Source organism: Mus caroli, chromosome 8 (assembly GCF_900094665.2).
Source record: "Mus caroli chromosome 8, CAROLI_EIJ_v1.1, whole genome shotgun sequence".
NCBI classification, from domain to species: Eukaryota; Metazoa; Chordata; class Mammalia; order Rodentia; family Muridae; genus Mus; species Mus caroli.
In genome coordinates this window covers 86,041,206-86,061,397 of record NC_034577.1, presented here as the reverse complement: position 1 = coordinate 86,061,397, position 20,192 = coordinate 86,041,206, and the positions used below count along the sequence as shown (strand labels likewise).

At 52.8% G+C, this 20,192-nt stretch overlaps 1 protein-coding gene across 1 annotated transcript in view; it reads right to left on the bottom strand.

Annotated features, from left to right (window-relative positions):
* Nucleotides 1-243: 243 nt before the first annotated feature.
* Nucleotides 244-20,192, bottom strand: part of Cpne2 (copine 2) — a 37,991-nt gene continuing 18,042 nt past the window's right edge. Inside the window, exons 3-16 of the mRNA XM_021169647.1 lie at nucleotides 19,679-19,858; nucleotides 19,213-19,287; nucleotides 17,607-17,678; nucleotides 16,307-16,390; nucleotides 16,042-16,131; nucleotides 15,454-15,552; nucleotides 15,005-15,091; nucleotides 13,534-13,593; nucleotides 12,735-12,868; nucleotides 10,814-10,868; nucleotides 8,252-8,303; nucleotides 6,963-7,096; nucleotides 1,942-2,178; nucleotides 244-801 (exon numbers count right to left, since the gene is read on the bottom strand). Of these exons, the coding sequence (XP_021025306.1) occupies nucleotides 694-801; nucleotides 1,942-2,178; nucleotides 6,963-7,096; nucleotides 8,252-8,303; nucleotides 10,814-10,868; nucleotides 12,735-12,868; nucleotides 13,534-13,593; nucleotides 15,005-15,091; nucleotides 15,454-15,552; nucleotides 16,042-16,131; nucleotides 16,307-16,390; nucleotides 17,607-17,678; nucleotides 19,213-19,287; nucleotides 19,679-19,858 (1,467 nt within the window). The 3' untranslated portion in view covers nucleotides 244-693. The remainder of the gene's footprint in view (nucleotides 802-1,941; nucleotides 2,179-6,962; nucleotides 7,097-8,251; nucleotides 8,304-10,813; nucleotides 10,869-12,734; nucleotides 12,869-13,533; nucleotides 13,594-15,004; nucleotides 15,092-15,453; nucleotides 15,553-16,041; nucleotides 16,132-16,306; nucleotides 16,391-17,606; nucleotides 17,679-19,212; nucleotides 19,288-19,678; nucleotides 19,859-20,192) is intronic.

Here is a 20,192-nt window from a genome sequence, read left to right as displayed (position 1 = left end):
AAACCACTGCATCGCCTACTACATCCAAGAGGAGGAAGTGGGTGGCTGCAACCACTGTTTGGATGCCATGTCCTGTCTCAGTTTCACAGGAATGACTACTGGTGATGGGGAATGCATGTCCCCATGAGGAAGTGATCTCACTGACTCCTCAAGGATGGGGTGAGGATGAAGGTCTTCCTATTGGCTTTCTTTTCCAGATCAGTGAGTGCCCATTGACCCTCACTAAGGAAGGAGCTTGACAGCCAACATCTGAAACTCCTTTATTACCCTGAGTTTTACAAATAGAACACAGTCACAGTATAAAAACAGCAGACCACCATACAAAGTATGCAGTAAGGGATATACATTCCTTCTTGCAGCTAGTTACTTAGAAAAAGCCAGTTATGATTGTAAAAATTTTATTCTCTTTAATAACAATAATTCCACTAAAATTATACAAAGTACATTCAATACTTAGAGTGGCAGGAGGGTGGGGAGAGGAAGCCGATTTGTCCTGGAAGCATCATCCGTTGACTCTGACAAAGGGAGCCCAGCTGGGCTGGGGAAGTTGGGGGTGGAGGTCCAGTTGTAAAAAATGAAAACGTGGACTGGTTTAAAAAAAAAAAAAAAGCCACCCACGAGGAAGCGGGGTGAACGTGCATGTTCCTGGGGAGGCCGGGGGCTCAGCTGGCATGCTGCGGGCTGGGCATGGACTCAGGCAGGCTCTGAGTTGGTGGGGGGCAGGTTTTTATGCTTGAAATACTGCACTACTTGCTGAGGCAGCTCCGCCAACACCGCTTTAGCCAGCGTTTCTTTTGCTGCCTGTGGGGTCCAGGTGGGGAGAAACAGGAAAGAGGAAAAGGATTAATGTGCAGGTGAGAGATTCACTATCCCAGAGCTTTGGTAGCAGAGGGCCAGGGAGGGCTTGAGGGTCAGGGCCCTCTGAAAGGAGCGGGCCTCAGCCCAGCCCAAATGCTAATCCTGCCACTAGCCGTGATGTCCTTGTCAATGAAGTTCTCTGCCCTTACAGGATGGGGAAAGACCTTAAAGGATGAATTTGGGGGGGGGGGGAAGAAATGGCATTTTAGCCTCTTCTACCTCAAGCATTTCCTGACCAACAAGCAGCAGTGAATGGTCACTACTGAACAGGAAAGTGTCAAGTCACTGTTTCATATAGCAACAGAGGAGCAATGCCCCACATCTGTCCTGGGAAGCCAGAAGAAGGAACAAAATCATCCTAGAGCAATGCATGGTGACCACTGGGCCACCACTTGCCAAGGCTGGTTCCCAGGATTTAAGCCCTGACATCCACATGGGCTTTAGCTGAGGGAACTGGGGCTCAGTAAGGCCATAGCCTGCCTAAGACCATGCAATGTGTTACTGATCCCATAGGAGTTAGAAGCTAGGCTTGCCTTATGTAGCCGCCACCCAAAAGTCCTGGATCCATCCAAAGGACAGCATCTCAAGACCATTCTGCCAACCCTGGCCTGCTCACAGGTCATCTCAGTAAGGCCAGAGCCACTTCCAGGAAGAGGCTGGCTTCTTATATTACCACCATATTGATATCATATCATCACAATGGGGGGGGGGTTGAAAACCAGACTATCTGGAGGAGTTTCTCAGCTTTCATTTTCCCATTTGCAGAATAAGGAGCTGGTAGAAGAAAGGGCAGGAAGCCCTAGTTCTGGGCCTTGGCTCCCACCTCAACCTGCCTCAGTGTTCTGCCTACCAGGCTAATTCTTAACCAGGACACTACCTAGAGCCATAATCTGGATTAGGTCCCACTCCTGGGATCCTTTGACTTGTGGAAATAAGTGGTGACAGTGTCAGGGTGGCCTTATCTTGGGCAAGGGTGACAGCACCTGACTCATCGTGGGCCCTCGGGAAGCTTACGGTGTAGGGGGAGGACTCTGAGACTATGAGCTCTGTCAGAGACCCTCCCAACCTGGACCCAACACTCACGTTGCGGAACTCTCGGAAGGGCACGAACTGCACGATGTCTCGGGCCGCCTCCTCGCCTGTGTGTGAGCGCAGTCGACGGTTGTCCCCGTCTAGAAACTCCATGGCTGCAAAGTCAGCGTTGCCCACGCCCACGATGATGATGGACATGGGCAGCTTGGAGGCCTGCACCACGGCGTGCCGCGTCTCCTCCATGTCACTGATGACCCCGTCCGTGATGATGAGGAGGATGAAGTACTGCTGTAAGGAGGAGTGAGCCAAGCGATGGGTGAGAGTGGGGCCTCACACCCCTCCCTTCCAAGTCCTCAAGGCCTGGAGGAGGCAAACCATCCGTACCATGGACATCTCGGACGCCCGTTCTGGATCTGGACCCCGGGCTTAAGGCTTGGCTCTGCCAGTTGCGATGCAGCGCAGCTTTGGCCACTAAGACTTAATCTGCTGAGATTCGGTTTCATCACCTCTAAACCGAGAGTTACTGCTCAGAGCTGGCGTGCCAGCCGCCTGACAAGCCCAGGCTTGCACAGGAACGCATTTCTAGCCTACAGTCTCTGCAGCTGGCCTCCCTCCTCTGTCTTTGTGGGCAGGAATACTTGCACCTTGCTAGCTCCATACTTGGCACAGAAGGATACACCTGCAGGGGCTAAGCATAGGTCATGTGGGCCATCACTTCTGAGATGTGGATCAGGATCATGTCTAGGTTTTAGAGTTGTCACACTTGGGACAGAAATAGGTATTCAGTGGTCATCCTGTTCTAAACATGGTGCCCAGGAGGCAGCCTTGGTGTAGACTGGTATCGTAGGTCTCTGGCTTTCACTGACCCTCCTAATCAACAGAAGGTAGGAAGCTCGGGGCTTTAGACAGCATAGGCTCCAGATAGAACCTAACACCCCTGCACAGTTTGCCCTTTGTCTTCCTGTTATCCTCTATTTATGGCAAATGACACCAAACGTCCATGAGCAAGATGTGTTTCTTTATGAATTATTTCAGTTAAAATACATTGGATATTGAACATGGGCGAGCTAAGGATAAAGTGCACACAGAATAACTTGATATGGAGAAGGTAGGTGATTGACAGGAAATTGTCAGGACAATCTAACAAGTGGGCCTCGGAGGCAGAAGTGGCTGGCACTTCACTTTCACCCAGTCAGTACTGTCTTGGGCATCTGGTGACCCTGTTCAGAGGAATCCAGTGTTCTACCCTCTCTATGAGATAAACACAGGAGCCTTGTGCTGACTCACCATTGGGGGCTTCTGTCTTCTAACTCTCTCCTCTGACCCCTAATTGTCTAAAGGAAACGTCTTGAAGCTAAGGGAGGGCAGAGGCGACCCAGGTGGGCATGGAGCCACCTTCTTACCTGGCAAAGCTTGTGGACAGTACAAACCCAACCTCCAGAATTCCCTGCCTTCCTCTTCTGTCCCAAAGTACACACCACAGATCAGAGTATGGTGAGCTCGTGCAGACGCTGGCTCCACCCTCCATACCCCCAGCTCCAACGCTGTGCCTTTAAGAGATCAATCCCCTGGCTGGGGATACTTGTTGCCATGGAGATGGAGCCTGAACCCAGGGTGGAGAGCTGCTGCTGGCAGCCCCTAGCCCTGGTTTTTACCAATCCATCTAGACCCTTTCCCTGCCATTGCCAATTGTTTTAGGGTCCTTTCTCTAGCCAGCTTTTATCCACATTAACCCCACCCACCACGCAGTCCAGGGCAATATTCCTGGGACTTTGGCTGGCAGAGAGAAGGGCAGGAAGAGGCCTGACACTGAGGAAAGAAAGATTTAATTGACTGCTCAGTCAAAGGTAGCACTTGTCTTCAAGCCCCATCCAGCTCAGACGTGTGCCCCCACCTCCCGGTGGTCGTCTTGCTCTTTGTAGTCTGATGCCTTCCTTCCCAGAGACAGGAGTGCAGAAATACAGAGACTGGGTTCCTGCAAGACTGCAGGTGTAGCAGAAAGGGCCAGGGGCGCCTGAAAACATAAGACTCTTAGCAGACAACCTGACTATGAGTGTGGCTTAGAGGCCACCCAGATGGCACGGAGGGTTTCCACGACCTGTTAAGATCCCCATAACNGGTAACCCCGTAACTGGCAGGTTCTAGGATCGTGCCCAAATCTGCCTGACTACAAAGCTGGGGCTCTTCCCATGCTGTCCTTCTCTGCCACCACTACATGGGTAGCTGGTCACTGTGAGCATGGTAGGAAAAGCTCTCTTGTTATCCATTAACCTGGGGTTGGAGAGTCTGAACGACCAGGATAGTGGTCTAGGCAGAATCCAGAGCCCTGGCTAGAAACACTCAGCTTTGTAGTCAGGCAGATTTGGGCACGATCCTAGAACCTGCCAGTTACGGGGTTACCTGTTATGGGGATCTTAACAGGTCGTGGAAACCCTCCGTGCCATCTGGGTGGCCTCTAAGCCACACTCATAGTCAGGTTGTCTGCTAAGAGTCTTATGTTTTCAGGCGCCCCTGGCCCTTTCTGCTACACCTGCAGTCTTGCAGGAACCCAGGCTCTGTATTTCTGCACTCCTGTCTCTGGGAAGGAAGGCATCCTGGGGCCCACAGCCAGCCTGCTCAAAGCTGGGGCCATCAAAAACCGAAGCTTCAAAGATCCACCACTACCCCCAGAATCCCCTAGAGCAAATCAGAAGGGCTGTGGAGGGCAAGAATGGAGAGTGGAAAGGGACTCTGAAGTCCTGCTGTCCCTACTGTGCTGTCCCTCCGGATACACTTCCACAGGAGGTGGCCCTGACAGCCCAGCACACATTGCATGTCAGGGGCTTGGCTCTCCATCCCAGTCTCAGAAAACCAAGTCCCAGCATATTCAAAGAGCAGAGTGTCTCATGTCAAGTCCAGGCATGCCTCAGGGTGCGAGGACTGCATAGGGATATCTCCTACCTCATGAGTGACTGGACTTAGAGGAAATTGGCCTGACCACACAATTCCGGGCAGAGTCTGGGGAAGCCGCACTCATCTCTAGGTAATTTCGGAAAAATTAGCTGCTAAGGGCCCTAAGATGGGGCCTGCTGCCTGTACTCCAGCCTTGATACTGGATGCCTTGGCCACCAAGTAGGAATGGGCCACAAACGACAAAGCCTTACTGATGAAAGCAAGGTCACTTTCAGGTCATTCACACCTTCTTATTACCCCCATCCCCACCCCTGTTCCCCCACACAGTGGCTCTTCCCAACTCCTTCAGGAGGAAAGCTAGAGTGTTTGATGGCTCTCAAGGTCCTGTGGGAGATAGTTAGCTTTCTCAATCTCTACTACTACTGTCACAATCTCCTTACACACGACTCTATCAGCTATACCCACACACCAAGACCCCTGGGTCTTTGCATTTTCTGTTTCCTCTGCTGGGCTGCTACCACCTACAACCACCACCACCCCCACCCCACCCCCACACACAAACTCTTAAGAATCTCTCAAGTCTAAGCCTGCACACCCCCTTCTAAGCATCCACCTTTCCTTGCACCTGCTGTCAGTTAGGTGCCACTTGTGAAGTCCGGTACTGCAACCCACCACAGGCTTAGGCAGTCATACTGCATTGCTGGGTGGCTTCCCAGCTAATCCTCACTAGCCCATAAGCTGGACCTCATTCATGCAAGTGTCCTTGGGGTTGCATGAAAGGCTCAGAAAAGGCATGTGGAACATATGAATGGAAGGTGCTAGAGATGCCACCACCCACTCTCCATGTCCTTTACATGGGTGTGTTCTGTGTGTCTACGTGAGGGGACAGGGAAGGTAAAAACCACATTACATTCCCCAGCACCAAAACATGGCTCAACAGAAGCACTGGCTAATCCACCAATTACTTCTATCTGCTGTTTAGCAGACAGCCTGTGAGTCTGGCTTAGAGGCCAACAGATGGCTCAGGGGGCTTACATGACCTGTTAGAGTCCCGTAACAGGTAACTGGCAGCATTACCAGATGCTGGCCTGAGAGATACCCTCACACATTCTTACGACCTATATCTTGTGTGCCAGGCTCTAGGATGAACAACTCACGTGCCCATTTGGGTGACTCTCTACAGAGCTTACAGAAGGAAATGCTGTTGTACAGGGGACAAAAACCAAAGTTCAGAGTGCTTAAACTACCTGTTCTAGTAACACAACCAGGAAGTAGGGGAGATGGGGGCTTGAACTAAGTCCTTTTGGCTTGAGGTTGAGCTACTCCACAGTCCTACTCACTTCCTCTCATGGAGAGGGTCAGGTATGAGGCAGAAAAGTCTGTATCCACTCCTGGACCTCAGAGTGGAAGGGGCAGTAGATGACCTAGCCCCATCTCTTCATGGAGCGCTGGAGCGCTGTGTACCTGTCACCCATCAGGTACTGTGCCAGGCCTAGAGTCTAGAGTGAAGTGAGTACAGAGAGCCCTGGCCCATGTGGCCAAGGGGCTGCTAACTTGTAACAGAGGCAAGAAGGGCATGGACAGAGTAGAGTCACATGGAGATGACCTTGCAGGGCCAGTGAGTCACCATGCAGTCTGAGGAAAAACCCAGGGGGGAAACCCTGGCACACGGCCCTGCTGGAAGGGACGGGATGAGCAGTGCTGCAGATGCCCAGGCTGGTCGCCTGCCACATCACAGACACTTACTGCAATCTTACTACTGAACCCTAGGCCAGGGCTTTAGACTTAAAGCCCTGTAAGTCTTTAGACAAAAATGTTCCAAAGGGCTATCTCCGAAGCCCACTGGGGTCAGACAGTGGCCAGCCTCTCCCCACTGGAGACTGGGATCACAAGTCTCACTTGGATGACACTTCTCTCTGGAGTAGGGCTCCAGGAAGCAAGGCTCATCAAACCGGGCTTATCCTGCCTCCTCAGAACCAAATGAACAGCAACCTGTAGAGAGCCTACATCTCACCTGGACAGGGGAGTGGAGCCAGGGGAGGTCAAACATCTCCCTCTCTAGCCCCACACTGAGAGGAAGATAAGAGCACACATCCCAATCTGTTGTTCCTCCTGTTGGGCAGAGTGCCACCCACGGCTAGCCTCATCCCAACAGGCACGCGTCCTTGCTGACTACTTACCGTTGCTGTCTGCTGCTGGGTGGCCTGGGCTGCAAACCGGGCCACATGGTTGACGATTGGGGAGAAGTTTGTGGGGCCATAGAAGCGAATGTGAGGCAGACAGGCTGAGTACGCCTGGGCGATGCCATCCACGCCTGCAGAAGACAACCTGGGTCAGCTCAACGCCTCTGCCCCATTCCCCGTCCTGCTGCTGACAAAGCATCTACTTCACGTTCTCCCAGAATGCCCCTGCCATTGCTAGTGTGGCCTTGAAACAGAAAGTTCTCAAGGGCAGGGCTAAGGGCGTACTCAAGAGCCTAACACGGTGAATCAGAGAACCCTGAGTTTAGGCTCTTCCTTGTTCCTTTTGCCTGTGGGATGGGGTGAGCTGTTTAAGCTTTCTGAGCCTCTATGAGTGGGTGAATGACAAACAAGGCGCCTGACAGAGGGGTGACAGAGGGTGTCACCTGGAGGTCCATTCTGGACACTCTTGGCAACTGTTCTAGTGGGGCTTGCACAGCTCCTTACATACATAGCTGCTGTCGTGACTCGTCAGCACTCTACAGCTCTTTACTCCCAGCCAGAAGGCCCCTGGCTAGGGCTGACATGGAGGAATCTGAATTTAGACATGTCTTTGAGAACCTGTACCAAACCAGTGCCCAGGGAGCATAGGATCTCACTTATGGCCAAGAGATGCCCTCTGTGCCCAAATCCTGACAGTCCTACAGTGACATGAGAGACTTCCTTCTCTGTGGAGTTCATCCTGGCCCAGCCTCAGGATGCCCTTCTTCCCTTCTGCATCCTGTCTCTTCCTCTTGGTTTCTGATGTCGTGAGGTACACATGCCGAAGGGGTGGATCCTGCACTCACTTCCTTCCTTTTTCTTCCCCCTCCCTGCCAGGCTGCCGTCCATCTTTGGTCATCAAGGCTCTTCCGAGAGGGACAAGCAGGAGATGATAGCAGGTGTGTAACAGTGCCTTCCTGGTCTACACAGCGCTCTGTCACCTGTCCCCCTAATTCTCATCTATATCCCCATTCACCTAGGAAAATGAGCTAAGCAGTTATCACACCTCCTTGGGGCAGGTGAGGGTTGGTAAAGGCCCAGAAAGGTGCAGTCACATCTGCGAGGCTTCACAGCCAGGAACAGGTAGCAGTTAGCCTTGAACCCTGGACTGTATGACTCCACGCTCCATAATCCTCACCTGTTACTCTAAGTAAGTATGACACAAATGGGACAGGAAGGACAAAAACTGGAATCCCATCTCTGCCCCCTCCCTCTGCCTGATCTCTGCAGGCTGGGGCCACACTCACCTGAGCAGAAAGGGTTAGTGGGGTTGAAGTTGATAGCGAACTCATGGGACACCTAGACAGCAGAAGACACGCTGAGAGGTAGCATCCCGGCCCCACCCCGAAGCCAGCCCCCTCTGAAGCGTCACTCTATTACTCTGCCACATCTAGGTTATTGGTCCCACATCTGTCTCCCTAACTTCACAACAGGGAAACGGAGACCTTATAAGCCAATCCACTGTCCTCTGGGGGTAAGGGGTGCCTCCAGGCTGCTATGTACCTTCCTTGACAAGAGACTTCCTAAATGGGACAGAGATGGCCGGGGCAATGGGGCTCCAGAACATTAGGAATGCACCTGTTCCCTCTCTGCATCTGGGGAGCCACTGGTCTGGGCTTAAAGGCTTTTACAGTCTTAGCACCAGGCACGGTGCTGGACTGAAGTCTACCTCACACCACACAGCTAACTAGGATCGGCTGACCACCACTCGTTGCTAAACGAAGGATGAGCTGAGTGGGTCACATGCAAGCTCTGCAGATCCCGGCATCCCTGGCATGAGTCCTGGCCTCTAGTCTGGGGCTGGAGAGTGGGCTTAGTGATAAAGAACATATACTGCTCTAGTAGAGGACCTGAATCCAGTTCCCAGCATCTCCATCTGGTAGCTCACAAGTACCTGTAACTCCAGCTGTAGATGAGCTAATGCCTCTGGCCTCTGCCAGCATCTACAGTCCCCCCCCCCCCACACACACACACAGTAAAGTAAAAATAAATTAAATATTTTTTTAAAAGAAAAGCTGCTGAGCTACTAGGTTGGATCCCAAATCCACTCTGTTCATAAACAAGGACTTTACACCAACCTGGATGCCAGGCCCTAGCACAGCAGGGGACAACCATGTGCCTCCTCCCAGAGGGAACAAGTAAATCACTGGGAGCCTTGGGGACAGTGCCGGGGGGTCAGGAGTGGGGGGAAAGCCAATGAACCAGGGCGGGAGAAGTTATCTGACTCAGTGATGGGCACATGCCAAGGCCCTCAGATGGAAAGGAAGAGAGGAAGGCAGGCTCACAGGACAGGGCTATGGTGGCAGAATGACGGAATGAAGGGCCAGGAGGGCCAGGCCTGGTATACCCTGGCAGTGCAGGAGAGGGGACAGAGCATCTATGCTTGCCTAGCCTCGTTGCAGCATGCTGCTTTGACACCACTGGGTGCTTAGCCTGGCCAGGCCCCAGCACCCGCCCCACCCCACCCCTTCCAGAGTTGCTCTGTGACATTTCCAAGGCGTTTGCTCAAGAAAACATCTCATTCAGCTAAGTTCTTTGGAAGCTGGCTGGTGTCCTAGCAACAAGCGCTTGCTGGGCCTGGCCACTGGCTCACCCTGCCCGCCTCCCCATGGCATCTATGTTTACCCAGAGGCCCAGTCTGGGTTCTACAGCATCCTGCCTCACTCTGTGCAGGGCCAGGCTATCCATTGTTCATGTGTCAGACCCAGAGCTAGTACGATGCTCAAGGTGAGCACTGAGGTGAGCTAAGAGGATGGAAGGCCATACTAATTCCAGAAGAAATGTGCAGCACAACAGGGTTAGACCAGAGTGGGGACTGGCTGAAATGGGCATGCCATCCCCATTGGCTCCTCCTCTGGGAAGCAGCAGATTTGATATGATCCTACAGTCTATCTGCTCTCCTGGAGCCCAGGCCCATGGGATAACCTCAGGCAAGCCGCACTGAAGTCCTGAGCCTTGGCTGTTCCATCTGTAAAATGGGATATTGCTCTATGGCTCTGGCTTGCAGAAACTCTTCAGCTCTGTGGCCTATGTTCTTGGTGACTTCCCAAGCTAAGGCACCCAGGGTTTCCTCCTGCTATAGGTGAGGTCCTTACATGCCCTCCACCAAGGCCACCCCATGGGCATCTACTGTTCCTTTTCCCTCCCCTGTCTCCTTCTCAGCATCTGAAATCTACCTTCTCTAGCCCTCCTCCCACCCAGTGCTTTGTCTCTATTGTCTACCCCATGTCCAAACAGGTCTCCCACTATGTCGATCGCTTGGAGTCAGGGAAACTGAGGGTCCCTTCTCCCTTCCCTGTGACTTAGGCCACAGGGTACTCTATCCGCCCTGAAGCCCCTTTCCCAGCCTCCTCCACTGCGAAAGGGGAACCACGGCTAACTTCTGCATCCTTCTGTAAGGATGGAATGAAGCTGGCAGTCAGGTGGAGTTTCGTGCAAAGCACCCAGGAGCCAGCAAACTGCTTCTTGCCTGTTGTCTTCTCCTGATCTCCATCCTGTGACTTCTCCCTGATCCACTCTCCCGCGCCCTGACTCAGTCCTGCATCCCTAGTCAGCTCTGGGTGCCTTGCCTCTCCATCTCATCCTGAGTTGGATCCTGGCCCTGTAGCAGGGGTCTGTCCCTCTGTTCTGACTTCCAGACCATCCTCTGCTTGTCGCCTGGCCTCACTCACAGAGGTACAGGGCTAAGACACAAGTGCAGTCTGGGCTGAGTGCACAACAGACAGAACTCTGGAGCTCCCTCCCACCCCTGATTTCGTCCCAACCCCAATCCCACCTCAACCAAAGGAGGTAGAATCCGTTACACTCACCTTCCAGTCTGGCGGTAACTGGGCCCCAAATCCCAGAGCAGGAAACATCTTATCACTGATCAGAAAGAGAGAGAAAATGTGAGATATTTGAGTACCACCACCCCCAACACACACACACACACACACACACACACACACACACACACACACACAGACACACACCTCACGCCACACTCTCCCCTCTTGGTCTACCACCTTATGTACCCCCAGGTGCAGAAATTCACTGCTCTAGAATTATTCCCCACTAAGCCCAAGTCTAAGACCCATTCTGGGTGGCAACTGAACATGGCTTGATACATCTGTACCCAGGGGAGACACTGGTGCTTAATTTTGACCCATAGGCCTGGAGCCACCCTATAGATCAGTGGTTTTCAACCTGTGGGTTGTGGTCTCTTTGGCAAACATCCATCTCCAAAGACATCTATCTACATTACAATTCATAATAGAAGCAAAATTAGAGTTATAAAGTAACAACAAAAATAATTTTATGGTTGGGGTTCAGCACAACATGAGGGACTGTATGAAAGGGGCAGAGCGTTAGGAAGGCTGAGAATCACTGCTTTAGATGCTTCTCTGACCAAGACCCTGTTCATTAACGCAAGGTCACAGCGGAATGAAATGGACTAGTTCTAAACTTCCTGTTCATAGTTGGGGGAAAACACTCCTAAAAGCATAAACATGACTTGCCTTTATCACAGCCCCAGAGCCTAGGTTCATCTTCTCTTTCTTGTTCCTCATAAGATACCTTATCTCAACTTCAGCCATTATGTTCCATTTGAAATAGCTTTCCACAAATCTGTTTTCCCTAACAAACTTTCATTCATCCTCCAAAGCCCAACCAAAATGGCTACTTCTCTCTGTGGGGGCATAGATGGGTCCCTGAGACCCCATAATGCTTTTCTTCCGTGCTCCCTTGACTTCTACCTCACATGTAAACAGGTGTCTCCAAATCCCAGTGATTTCTTCTAGAAGAGCAATGTCTTATTTGTTAACACAGGCAACATTTATATCAGAGACTCTGGCCGCAGTGGAAGACGAGCTACCAGGGTCCAGGACAGAGCAGGGAGATCAGTTAAAGGGGATGGGGCAGGAGGCAGTGGCTTCAACATGGTGTCCTGAGCTCACTGGGGTTTCACTGAGCCTGAACTCCTATGAAGGGCCTGGGTGCCCTGGTGGACATCAGGGTCTTCTGCCCGAATGTGACGCCTTCCTTGCTCTGTACGTTGTATCTTAATGCCTAGAAGCACGACCCTCCCTGAGGCCCTGGTCCCCTGAAACTGGGCCATAGAGACTCTAGACCTCATCTGTGTACTTTCAGATACATTCTTTTTGTTGTTGTTGTTTTTCAAGACAGGGTTTCTCTGTATAGCCCTGGCTGTGTCCTGGAACTCACTCTGTAGACCAGGCTGGTCTCGAACTCAGAAATCTGCCTGCCTCTGCCTCCCAAGTGCTGGGATTAAAGGCGTGCGCCACCACGCCCAGCTCAGATACATTCTTAACAAAACAAAACAGGGTCTCACTACGTAGCCCTGGCTGGCCTTGAACTCACATAGATCTGCCTGCCTCTGCCTCCTAAGTACTGGTCAGACACATTATTAAGTCCCACTGCAGCCTGTACCCCTAGCTGTAAGAGCAGAGGCTGCGTTGTAGCAACTGACTTTCATCTCCATCCTGACTCACTTTCTTACTGGATGGTTGGATGATTGGTACATCGTGCATAAAAAGATTCCAGTTTGAACCGGGGCTTGGCTGGTAAGATAACAGAGTTGGTTGGCAATGTCTCCCATGAGAGAACAGAAGGGACAATAACTATGTGAATGCCACTCTTTGCAGATCCCTGGGTCCCTTCTAGCTCTGACAAGCTGAGCTTCCCAGTCTGAAGGGACACCAGCTGACCTTTCGGAGTCACCTCCAAGTGTACCTGTCGTAGTCCTGAATGATCTGTCCCACTGCCCAGATGGCTGACAAGTATTCATTGGTGCCCATGGGGTTGATATAATGGAGAGAAGAAGGGTCGAGGGGATTCCCATTGGAGGCTGTGAAGTCTATTCCAACCTGCAGAAGGAGAAAAGGGGACCAGCAGTGGGGCCACCGACCCCAGAACAGCCTCGGGGGAATAGGAGGGGCTAGTGGACACAGGAAATCTACTCATTTCCCAGCCCCAGTAGTCAGGATAATGACTGAGACAAAAGACAGAACATCCAAGTTCCTGGTGCTTCAGTCTAGGGGAGCAACAAAGGCGGATGGGTGGAAAATTCCTAAGATGCTTCCGGATAAGACAATGAATGCCAGGTGTGTGAGAGGCCAGAAAGCCCCACGGGAGGGTCACTAAAAAGGTGGCAGAGGGGACAGCGTGAAGCCCTCGGGTGGGCAGAGAACTGCTAGGAACAGAGGCACCGCTGAAGTGAACAGCAAGAAGAGGAGCAACCGGAGAACAGAACCCTCCTGGCCAATGAGAGGAACTGACCTTTTTTCTCTGTTAGAGAAGCAGAGTGGGAGGCCCTGTGTAGCCCTGCTCAGCCCCCAGCCAAGCCTGACTCAGCCACCCACCAGGACAAACTCCCTATGCCCTTGCCTCTGAGGCCAGTTCCAATCCTTGCCCCAAGGAAGTCCTTGCTATTTATCACAAGTCTCTGCTGCTGTGGCAGAGGCCTGAGCCCCGGGGCCGGGGGGGGGGGGGATCTGACCCTGGATAGGCTGGTGATGGGGAGGGGCCTTACGGTGAACATGAGCTGGCAGCCTCCCAGAATGTAGTCCAGGAATGAGTAGTTTCGGTGTATCTGGAAGAAACAGTGAGTCAGTGGGTCCTGATTTGGGTTATGAATGCCCCTGTAGGACTTGGTGATTGTGTCCTGGTGCCTCAGGACGAAGCCAAACCAGTTTCATCTTATCACAAGAGACTCCAAAGCTCTCGGGCAGAGGCCATGAGTTGATGAGGACCACAGAGCACGAGGACCATTCTAGGCAGGGCCCAGCTTCCCAGAGCTAGTCACACCTGCCAATTAGTCATCCAACTGCAAAAGTCTTCATACATACACCACTGCTGGGCGGCCACCTCCCTGAGCCCTCACTGCCTCCCTTGCTAACACACACAGTGCAGATGCCCATCCAAGGCCTCCAGAGTAGGTTCACAGCTGGGAGACAGCATGTCTGCTGTCAAGGCCTCTGCCTCCTCTCAGCAAAGCATGTTGGTCTTTCCATATAAGTGGTGGCATTGGGAATTTCTCCCTGATACATGCAATTAAGCAAATTTTAAAGGGGCATTCCCCCTCCCATGCCTGTCATGCCTACACTGGGGAAGATGACAAGTTTGTGGCCAGCACAGGCAGATCGTCTTAAAATTCTGGCTCAGACTGAGCCAGGTAGTGGTGGCACACACCTTTAATCCCAGCACTTGGGAAGCAGAGGCAGGTAGATCTCTGAGTTCAAGGCCAGCTTGGTCTACACAGCAAGTCCAGGGCTACACATAGAAACCCTGTCAATCACAATAACAATTGCTGATAAAAAAAAAAAAAAAAAAAAAAAAAAAAAAAAAAAAAAAAAAAAAAAAAACAGCAGGACAGATGCCAAAGTCTGCGAGTGGCAGGTGTTTCAGACATGGGTCCAGAGCCAGGCTTGACATTCAACTGTCTGTGGCACTGTCGTGTGACCCTGTGACAACCCAGGCTCCAGACTTGGACGTAGAGACCTCGGTGATCAGCAAGGCTATACTCGTCTGCACCTCAGCACTCAGGAAGGCAGAGACAGGTAGATCTATGAGTTCAAGGCCAGCGTGGTCTATAGACTGAGTTCCAGGACAGCTAGGGCTGCATAGAGAAACCCTATCAACAATGACAACGAAAGAAATCAGGCCGGACTGGGAAAAAACAGACAACATGGCCTGGCCACAGTGTTCTGAACCTTGGTAACTTCATTTCTATCGGGGAAGCCATAGCTGCCTGGGTCCTCACTGATGCTCAGTCCCACAGCCTCTGCCCCAAGTGCTGAGTCTACAGTGTAAGCCTCCACGGAAGAGGGAACTGGTTCCCCACCTAGAAAAATCACCTGGGAAATCATCTCACACCCTTGTGGCTCTGCACAGGAAGGGGATCCAAGACTATGCTGTTGCACACTCTACCTTTTCGACACACCCATTCTACAGACAAGGAGACTGAGGCCTCTGTGCAGCCCTCAGGAGCACCCTCTGCTCACCTTGCATGATCTCAGAATAATGATGCCCGAGTTCTTGTAGCTTTTCTTCTTCCTCTGCTTCTTGGGGTTGATGCACTCTATCTCCAGCTGGTGCCATGGGAAGGAAAAAAGGGGAGGCTCAGCTGGGGTGGCTTAAGATGCCATCCCCCCAGGGCCCCAGAATACCCTCCACAACCTAGACCCAGGGGTAGATGCCTCTTCCAGAGAGGTTCCCTGGGTGGCCACCTCGAGGCTACTTTCCAGGTACCTAGGCTCTGACTTTATCCACATCCCGAACCTCTACCCCACAGACAGAGGGAGAAACTGAGGCTCAGGGAGAACCGTCTTACTCAAGGTTAAGTAGGCAGGAGAGGTGTGATTGAGTGCCTGACTGCTTGGTCCAACGTCCTGGGTTTCTTTATAGTCACTGCTGAGACCCTGGGGTCACACGGCACATTTGCCTATCTTACCGGGACGCCATCCCGAGCCTCACTCATCTGCAGCACAGAGGTCTGGAACTCGCCGATGAAGTCATGGCCTCCATTACTGTCATAGTCGTAGCACATAACCTGGGATGGGTTCAGCGTGGTCACCCCAGAGCTGTCCCCAGGAGGCGCTCTCAGCCTGTTAGCACCTGAGCACACTTTGTGTCTATTGTGTGAGGCATTTCCTCCCATGGTCTGATCTGTCTAACCTTGGGGGCTCCTGAGTTGCCTCCCACAGGAAGCCTTCCATGACTGCTGGGAGAGCAGACTGAAGCTACCCAAGGATGGACGCTGTGGTGGTTACCATCCACTGGCCCCACTGTAATCCTACCCAGCAATTCTGTAGTAGGGAGCAGGTGGTACTATGTATAGCAGGGCTCTTGGAGGTGGGGATTCTGTCTGAGTCCTGAGGGCCAGGCAGTTCTAGGCCTCGAATCTAAGGTGCCTGCCTTCCTCTCACAAGGCTCTTCTCATGAATAAGCAGAGTTTCAAACAGGCATACCAGGAGCCTCACTGGGGTAGACTAGGAGGTGAGGCTAGCAGGGTGGGGAACGGGGCAGCAGACTCACTAACCTGGATAGGCTTCTCCAGGTCGCCATCACACAAGGACACCAACGGGACAGTGAATGGTTTCCACACCGGGTCCAGGGTGTACTTAATCACCTGGGGGACAGGGAGGAGCAGTGTGCTCACAGATCCATTAGAGAAGCGTGTGAAGAGATGGGCAAACCCACAGCCATGTTTCCAGCTGTGGGAGTGGCTCAGACACCACAGGCCACGCCCCACGGCCAGTTTGATTGACCAGAGTCATGAGAACCCATGGCCCCCTTTTACCTACCTCGGTCCTATGGACCAGCATCCATTTGCCATCATCTCCTGGCTTGTAAAACTCAAGAAAAGGGTCTGACTTCCCAAAGAGGTCCTGGGGGAAGACAGGACATGTGTGAGAGGGCGTGGCCCAACCAGATTCAGGGGGACTTGAGTGTAACCCAGCCACGTCCCTGATTTACGGTTGGTGGGAGGTATGGTGCAACAGGTCTGTCCCTTCTCTTCCCCTAAGTCTCCTCGAGGTTCAGCCAGAAGCCTGGTGCTTCCAACTGAGAAATATGAAACCCCTATAATAATGTTTCTGTGCTCTAGAGACCCTGAGCCTTGGGTGCAGAAACAACAGCAGCAGCAGCAGCAAGAGGAGGAGGCAACTCCAAGAACACCATGCCTTTAATAAGCCCAGGCCCAAGGACTTTTGAATGAAACCTAAAACTACAGTCAGTCCAGGACAGTGTTATGGCTCAGCAGGTAAGGGTCTTAGCCATCAAGCCCAAGGGCTTGAATTTGCTCCCCCAGAACCCACATGGTGGAAGGAAGAGAGCGGACTACATAAGCTGTTCTCTGACCATATGTCCCGTAGTGTCTCGGACCCCTCCAAAGGTATTGAATAAATAAATCTATGGTGCCAGTCACCAAAGGGCATGGTGGCCTCTAGAAATTCATTAATGTACATTAAAAAAAAAAAAAAAACATCTAAAGAAGTTACACGGAAGTGAAGGGGACAGAGTGGGTCAAGGAAGAATGTACGGGACAGCAGCGTGGGTGACCACAGGCGACCGAGGGGCACTGCCACTGTGTCTCCAGGGAAGGGTTGTAGAAGGACAGAATGTGGGAAGGACACAGTGACAATGTTCACTGTAGGGGCCCCAGGTGGAGAGAAAAGAGGGCAGTGGGTCTGAGACTGGAAAATGCCTGGTTTAACCCCGGCACCCGGTATTGTGATTCCACAGCAGAGTCCTGGGTCCCGTCCTCAGTACTTGAAAATGAGAACATTAATACAGCTGAGGAGAGCAAGAGGGTCTGGTCTAACCTGGTGGCCAAAGGGGACGAGGGGGAAGGACTCTGGAGGGTCACAGTGGAGCCCTGTGGGAGAGAAGGGGGCCACAAGAGAGTTTCCAGTCTCAATCTGCCTCCCTCTAAGTGGCAAGGCACTCTTCCCCCCCCAGAGTTGGCGAAAGTCTGACTTGAGTGGTTCAGTGCTTGGCCTGACCCGTGTCAGGAAATGAAAATGATGGAACCAGAGACCGGACCCCAGGGCTCTGTGGTGGGAAACCCTGTTGTTCATGGAAGCCCCTCCCTACCTGGCTTACCTTCTTATCCAGTTTCCTGCCGGCCAGGCTCAGTGTGATGACTCGGTTGTCTGACAGCTCTTGGGCTGCGATCTGAAAGGTCGTGGCTGTGAGAAGGAGTGGGGGTGGGGGTGGGGTGACGGGGCGTGGGGGTGGGAGTGTCTGCTCCTTCCCTTCCCCACCCTTCCAGGATGGAATTCTCCAGGGCTAGGCGCAGGGTAAAAGGGAGAGTGAGTGCCATGTGACCCAGGACCAGCCTCTTGACTTCTAAACCTCGGTTTCCATTTTCTGAGAAATGGAATAATGATCCAACGGTCACAAGGAATCAGAAAGTGAGATACTGTGGGGGTTAGGCAGGGGTGGCCGGCGTGAGCCATGGGCTGTACCAGGGAGTATAGGCTTTCCTAAGCTCTCTCTCTCCAACCTGAGTTCTAAGAAGCCAGGTGCACACAGCTCAGTGAACTGAGGTTCAGGGAAGGACGGGGAGCACACACATGTCTTCCCCATAGCCAACGCCCTCAGACCTCAACACAACTGCCCAAAGCCTGCTGTGGCCTCTCCCCACAGATGCACTCCCGGCCCCGCCTCTAACTAAGATGGGCTTAACCTTAAGACTGGCCAGCCTTCTATCCCCTGTACAACAGGCCAAGGCCCTGGGGCCATTTCTCTCTCCTTGTTCTTCACCCAGACCATAGGATGGTGCCTAAGTCCCATCTCCCAGAGGAAGGAATCCGGGCTTGAAGTAGAATAACTGACATTCCTAAACAAGAGTGGGGTTGTTGTGCTGGCATATGAATATAAGGAGGCTGCCCTGAGAGCTGGCTGTGAACTCTGTGTGTGTGTGTGTGCACTAGGAGGCACCTTTAGGGAATCATCTTGGGCTATTTGAGGCATGCTATAGGTTTTAGCTTGCCCTGAACTTGGGGCATGAGGAGAAAGGGCGGAATTTGGAGGCGGGGAAGCAAAGCAGTCCTCCTAGCTGAAGGAAAGACTACAAGGCCGTGGGGAGCCATGGGAGGGCCCCCGAGAGTACACAGGAGTATGGGGTGCCTTCAGCAGCGTTACAGGCTGTATGGACAATCTTGTCAGAGGAACACACTCTTGCTCATCATGTCTCTCCTCCATGAGATGGGGTTTGCCCTGCCTCCTAGGCCTCTGAGGACCAAGCAACTCATCTACAGGAAGAGCCTGCACTTCGCTGGATTCACTTCACTGCAAGGTGCAGGGGGGAGCCATTACAGTTGTTGGAATCACTGTGCTGAGACAACCGGTTGTATGCATCCGGTGCTCGTGAAATGCTCTTCCAGGGGAGAAGCAGCAGGGGTTAGTATTGGTGGGGGAGGATGTTGTGGGGGCTATGGACACCCCTCCCCACAATGATAAGAAGGCCCCTGATCCTGAGCCGCATCGTGCAGGGCCTTCTGACAGTCCCCCAGCCAGGCAGCCCCCAGTACTTCATCTGTAGAGCCAGGAGCCCGTTGCTAAGAGACCTGTTGCTAAGTTGTAAGTTGGGCCTTTTTACTCCCAACAAAGCTGGTGATTATCTGCTGGAGAAGCAGTCCATTGATGGGGGAGGGTGGCGGAGACAGGAAAGGGATGTGAAAGGCTGGTGGGGGAGGTCTGGTACCGTGATTACGCCCTTCCCCGCTGGCTTGTCATTCATCAGCAGCAGAGGCCTAGTGATCTTCTTGCTGGAGACAATCTGGGGTGGGAGAGGCAGAGAGGAGCACTCAGGGAGGCAGCAGGGGCTCTTGGGAATAGGTCAACCACAGGACGGTGGTGACAGCACCATGAATCACACTGTCCCCACTTCTCTGTGGTAGCAGGAAGCTGGCACTGGGTTTGGTTGCCCCTTCAGTGGGAGCGGTCTGTCTGGTGCCAGACTCACTGGGCTACAACACCTCTGGGACCTGTTGGCTCCTGGGAGGTGGGCGTGGGGGGGGAGGTGTCTGTGTGGCAGATGGGAAGCCCGGGAGGATTGGCTAGGGAAAGTAGGGGATAGGAAATCCTGACTGAGGCCGCCTGACCCCAAGAGCAGAGGTTGATGGTGAGGCCCTTGGGTACCCCACTCTACTTGGGAGCCCCAGGCTCACCGTGCCCAGGCTGCAGGAGAACTGGCCCAGGAAATCGTGCTCATCCAACTGCGCACTGGACTTGTCCTGGTCAAACAGGGCGAACTTGAGCTTCTGCACCTCCTCGAAGTGGTAGTCCAGCACGAACTTCTTGGAGAAGGCTGGGTTGAGGTTGTTGACGGCTGTTTCTGTTCTGTCGAACTGGTGGAGGGATGGGAGGTGGGAAGGGGGGGATGGGAGGCAGAGTCGTGGTGGCCAGGTTCCCTTGATGGCTAGCTGCCACCAATCTTCCCACTACCTCACTGCCTCAGTGTACTCACTGAGGTACCTCACTGCCTCCCGCCAGCACTCACATCTCATGAGCCTCAGCTCATCGGTAAGAACACCAAAGATCAGAGATGTTAAGTCAGAGGGAGGCAGGTGCAAGATTCAAGCCCAGTTCGGACTCTATGAACCCTCCCCATTCCCAGGGACTGGGGTAGGAGCTCAGGCCACATCCCAGACTGGTATGTGACAGAGGACACATCCTCTCTCT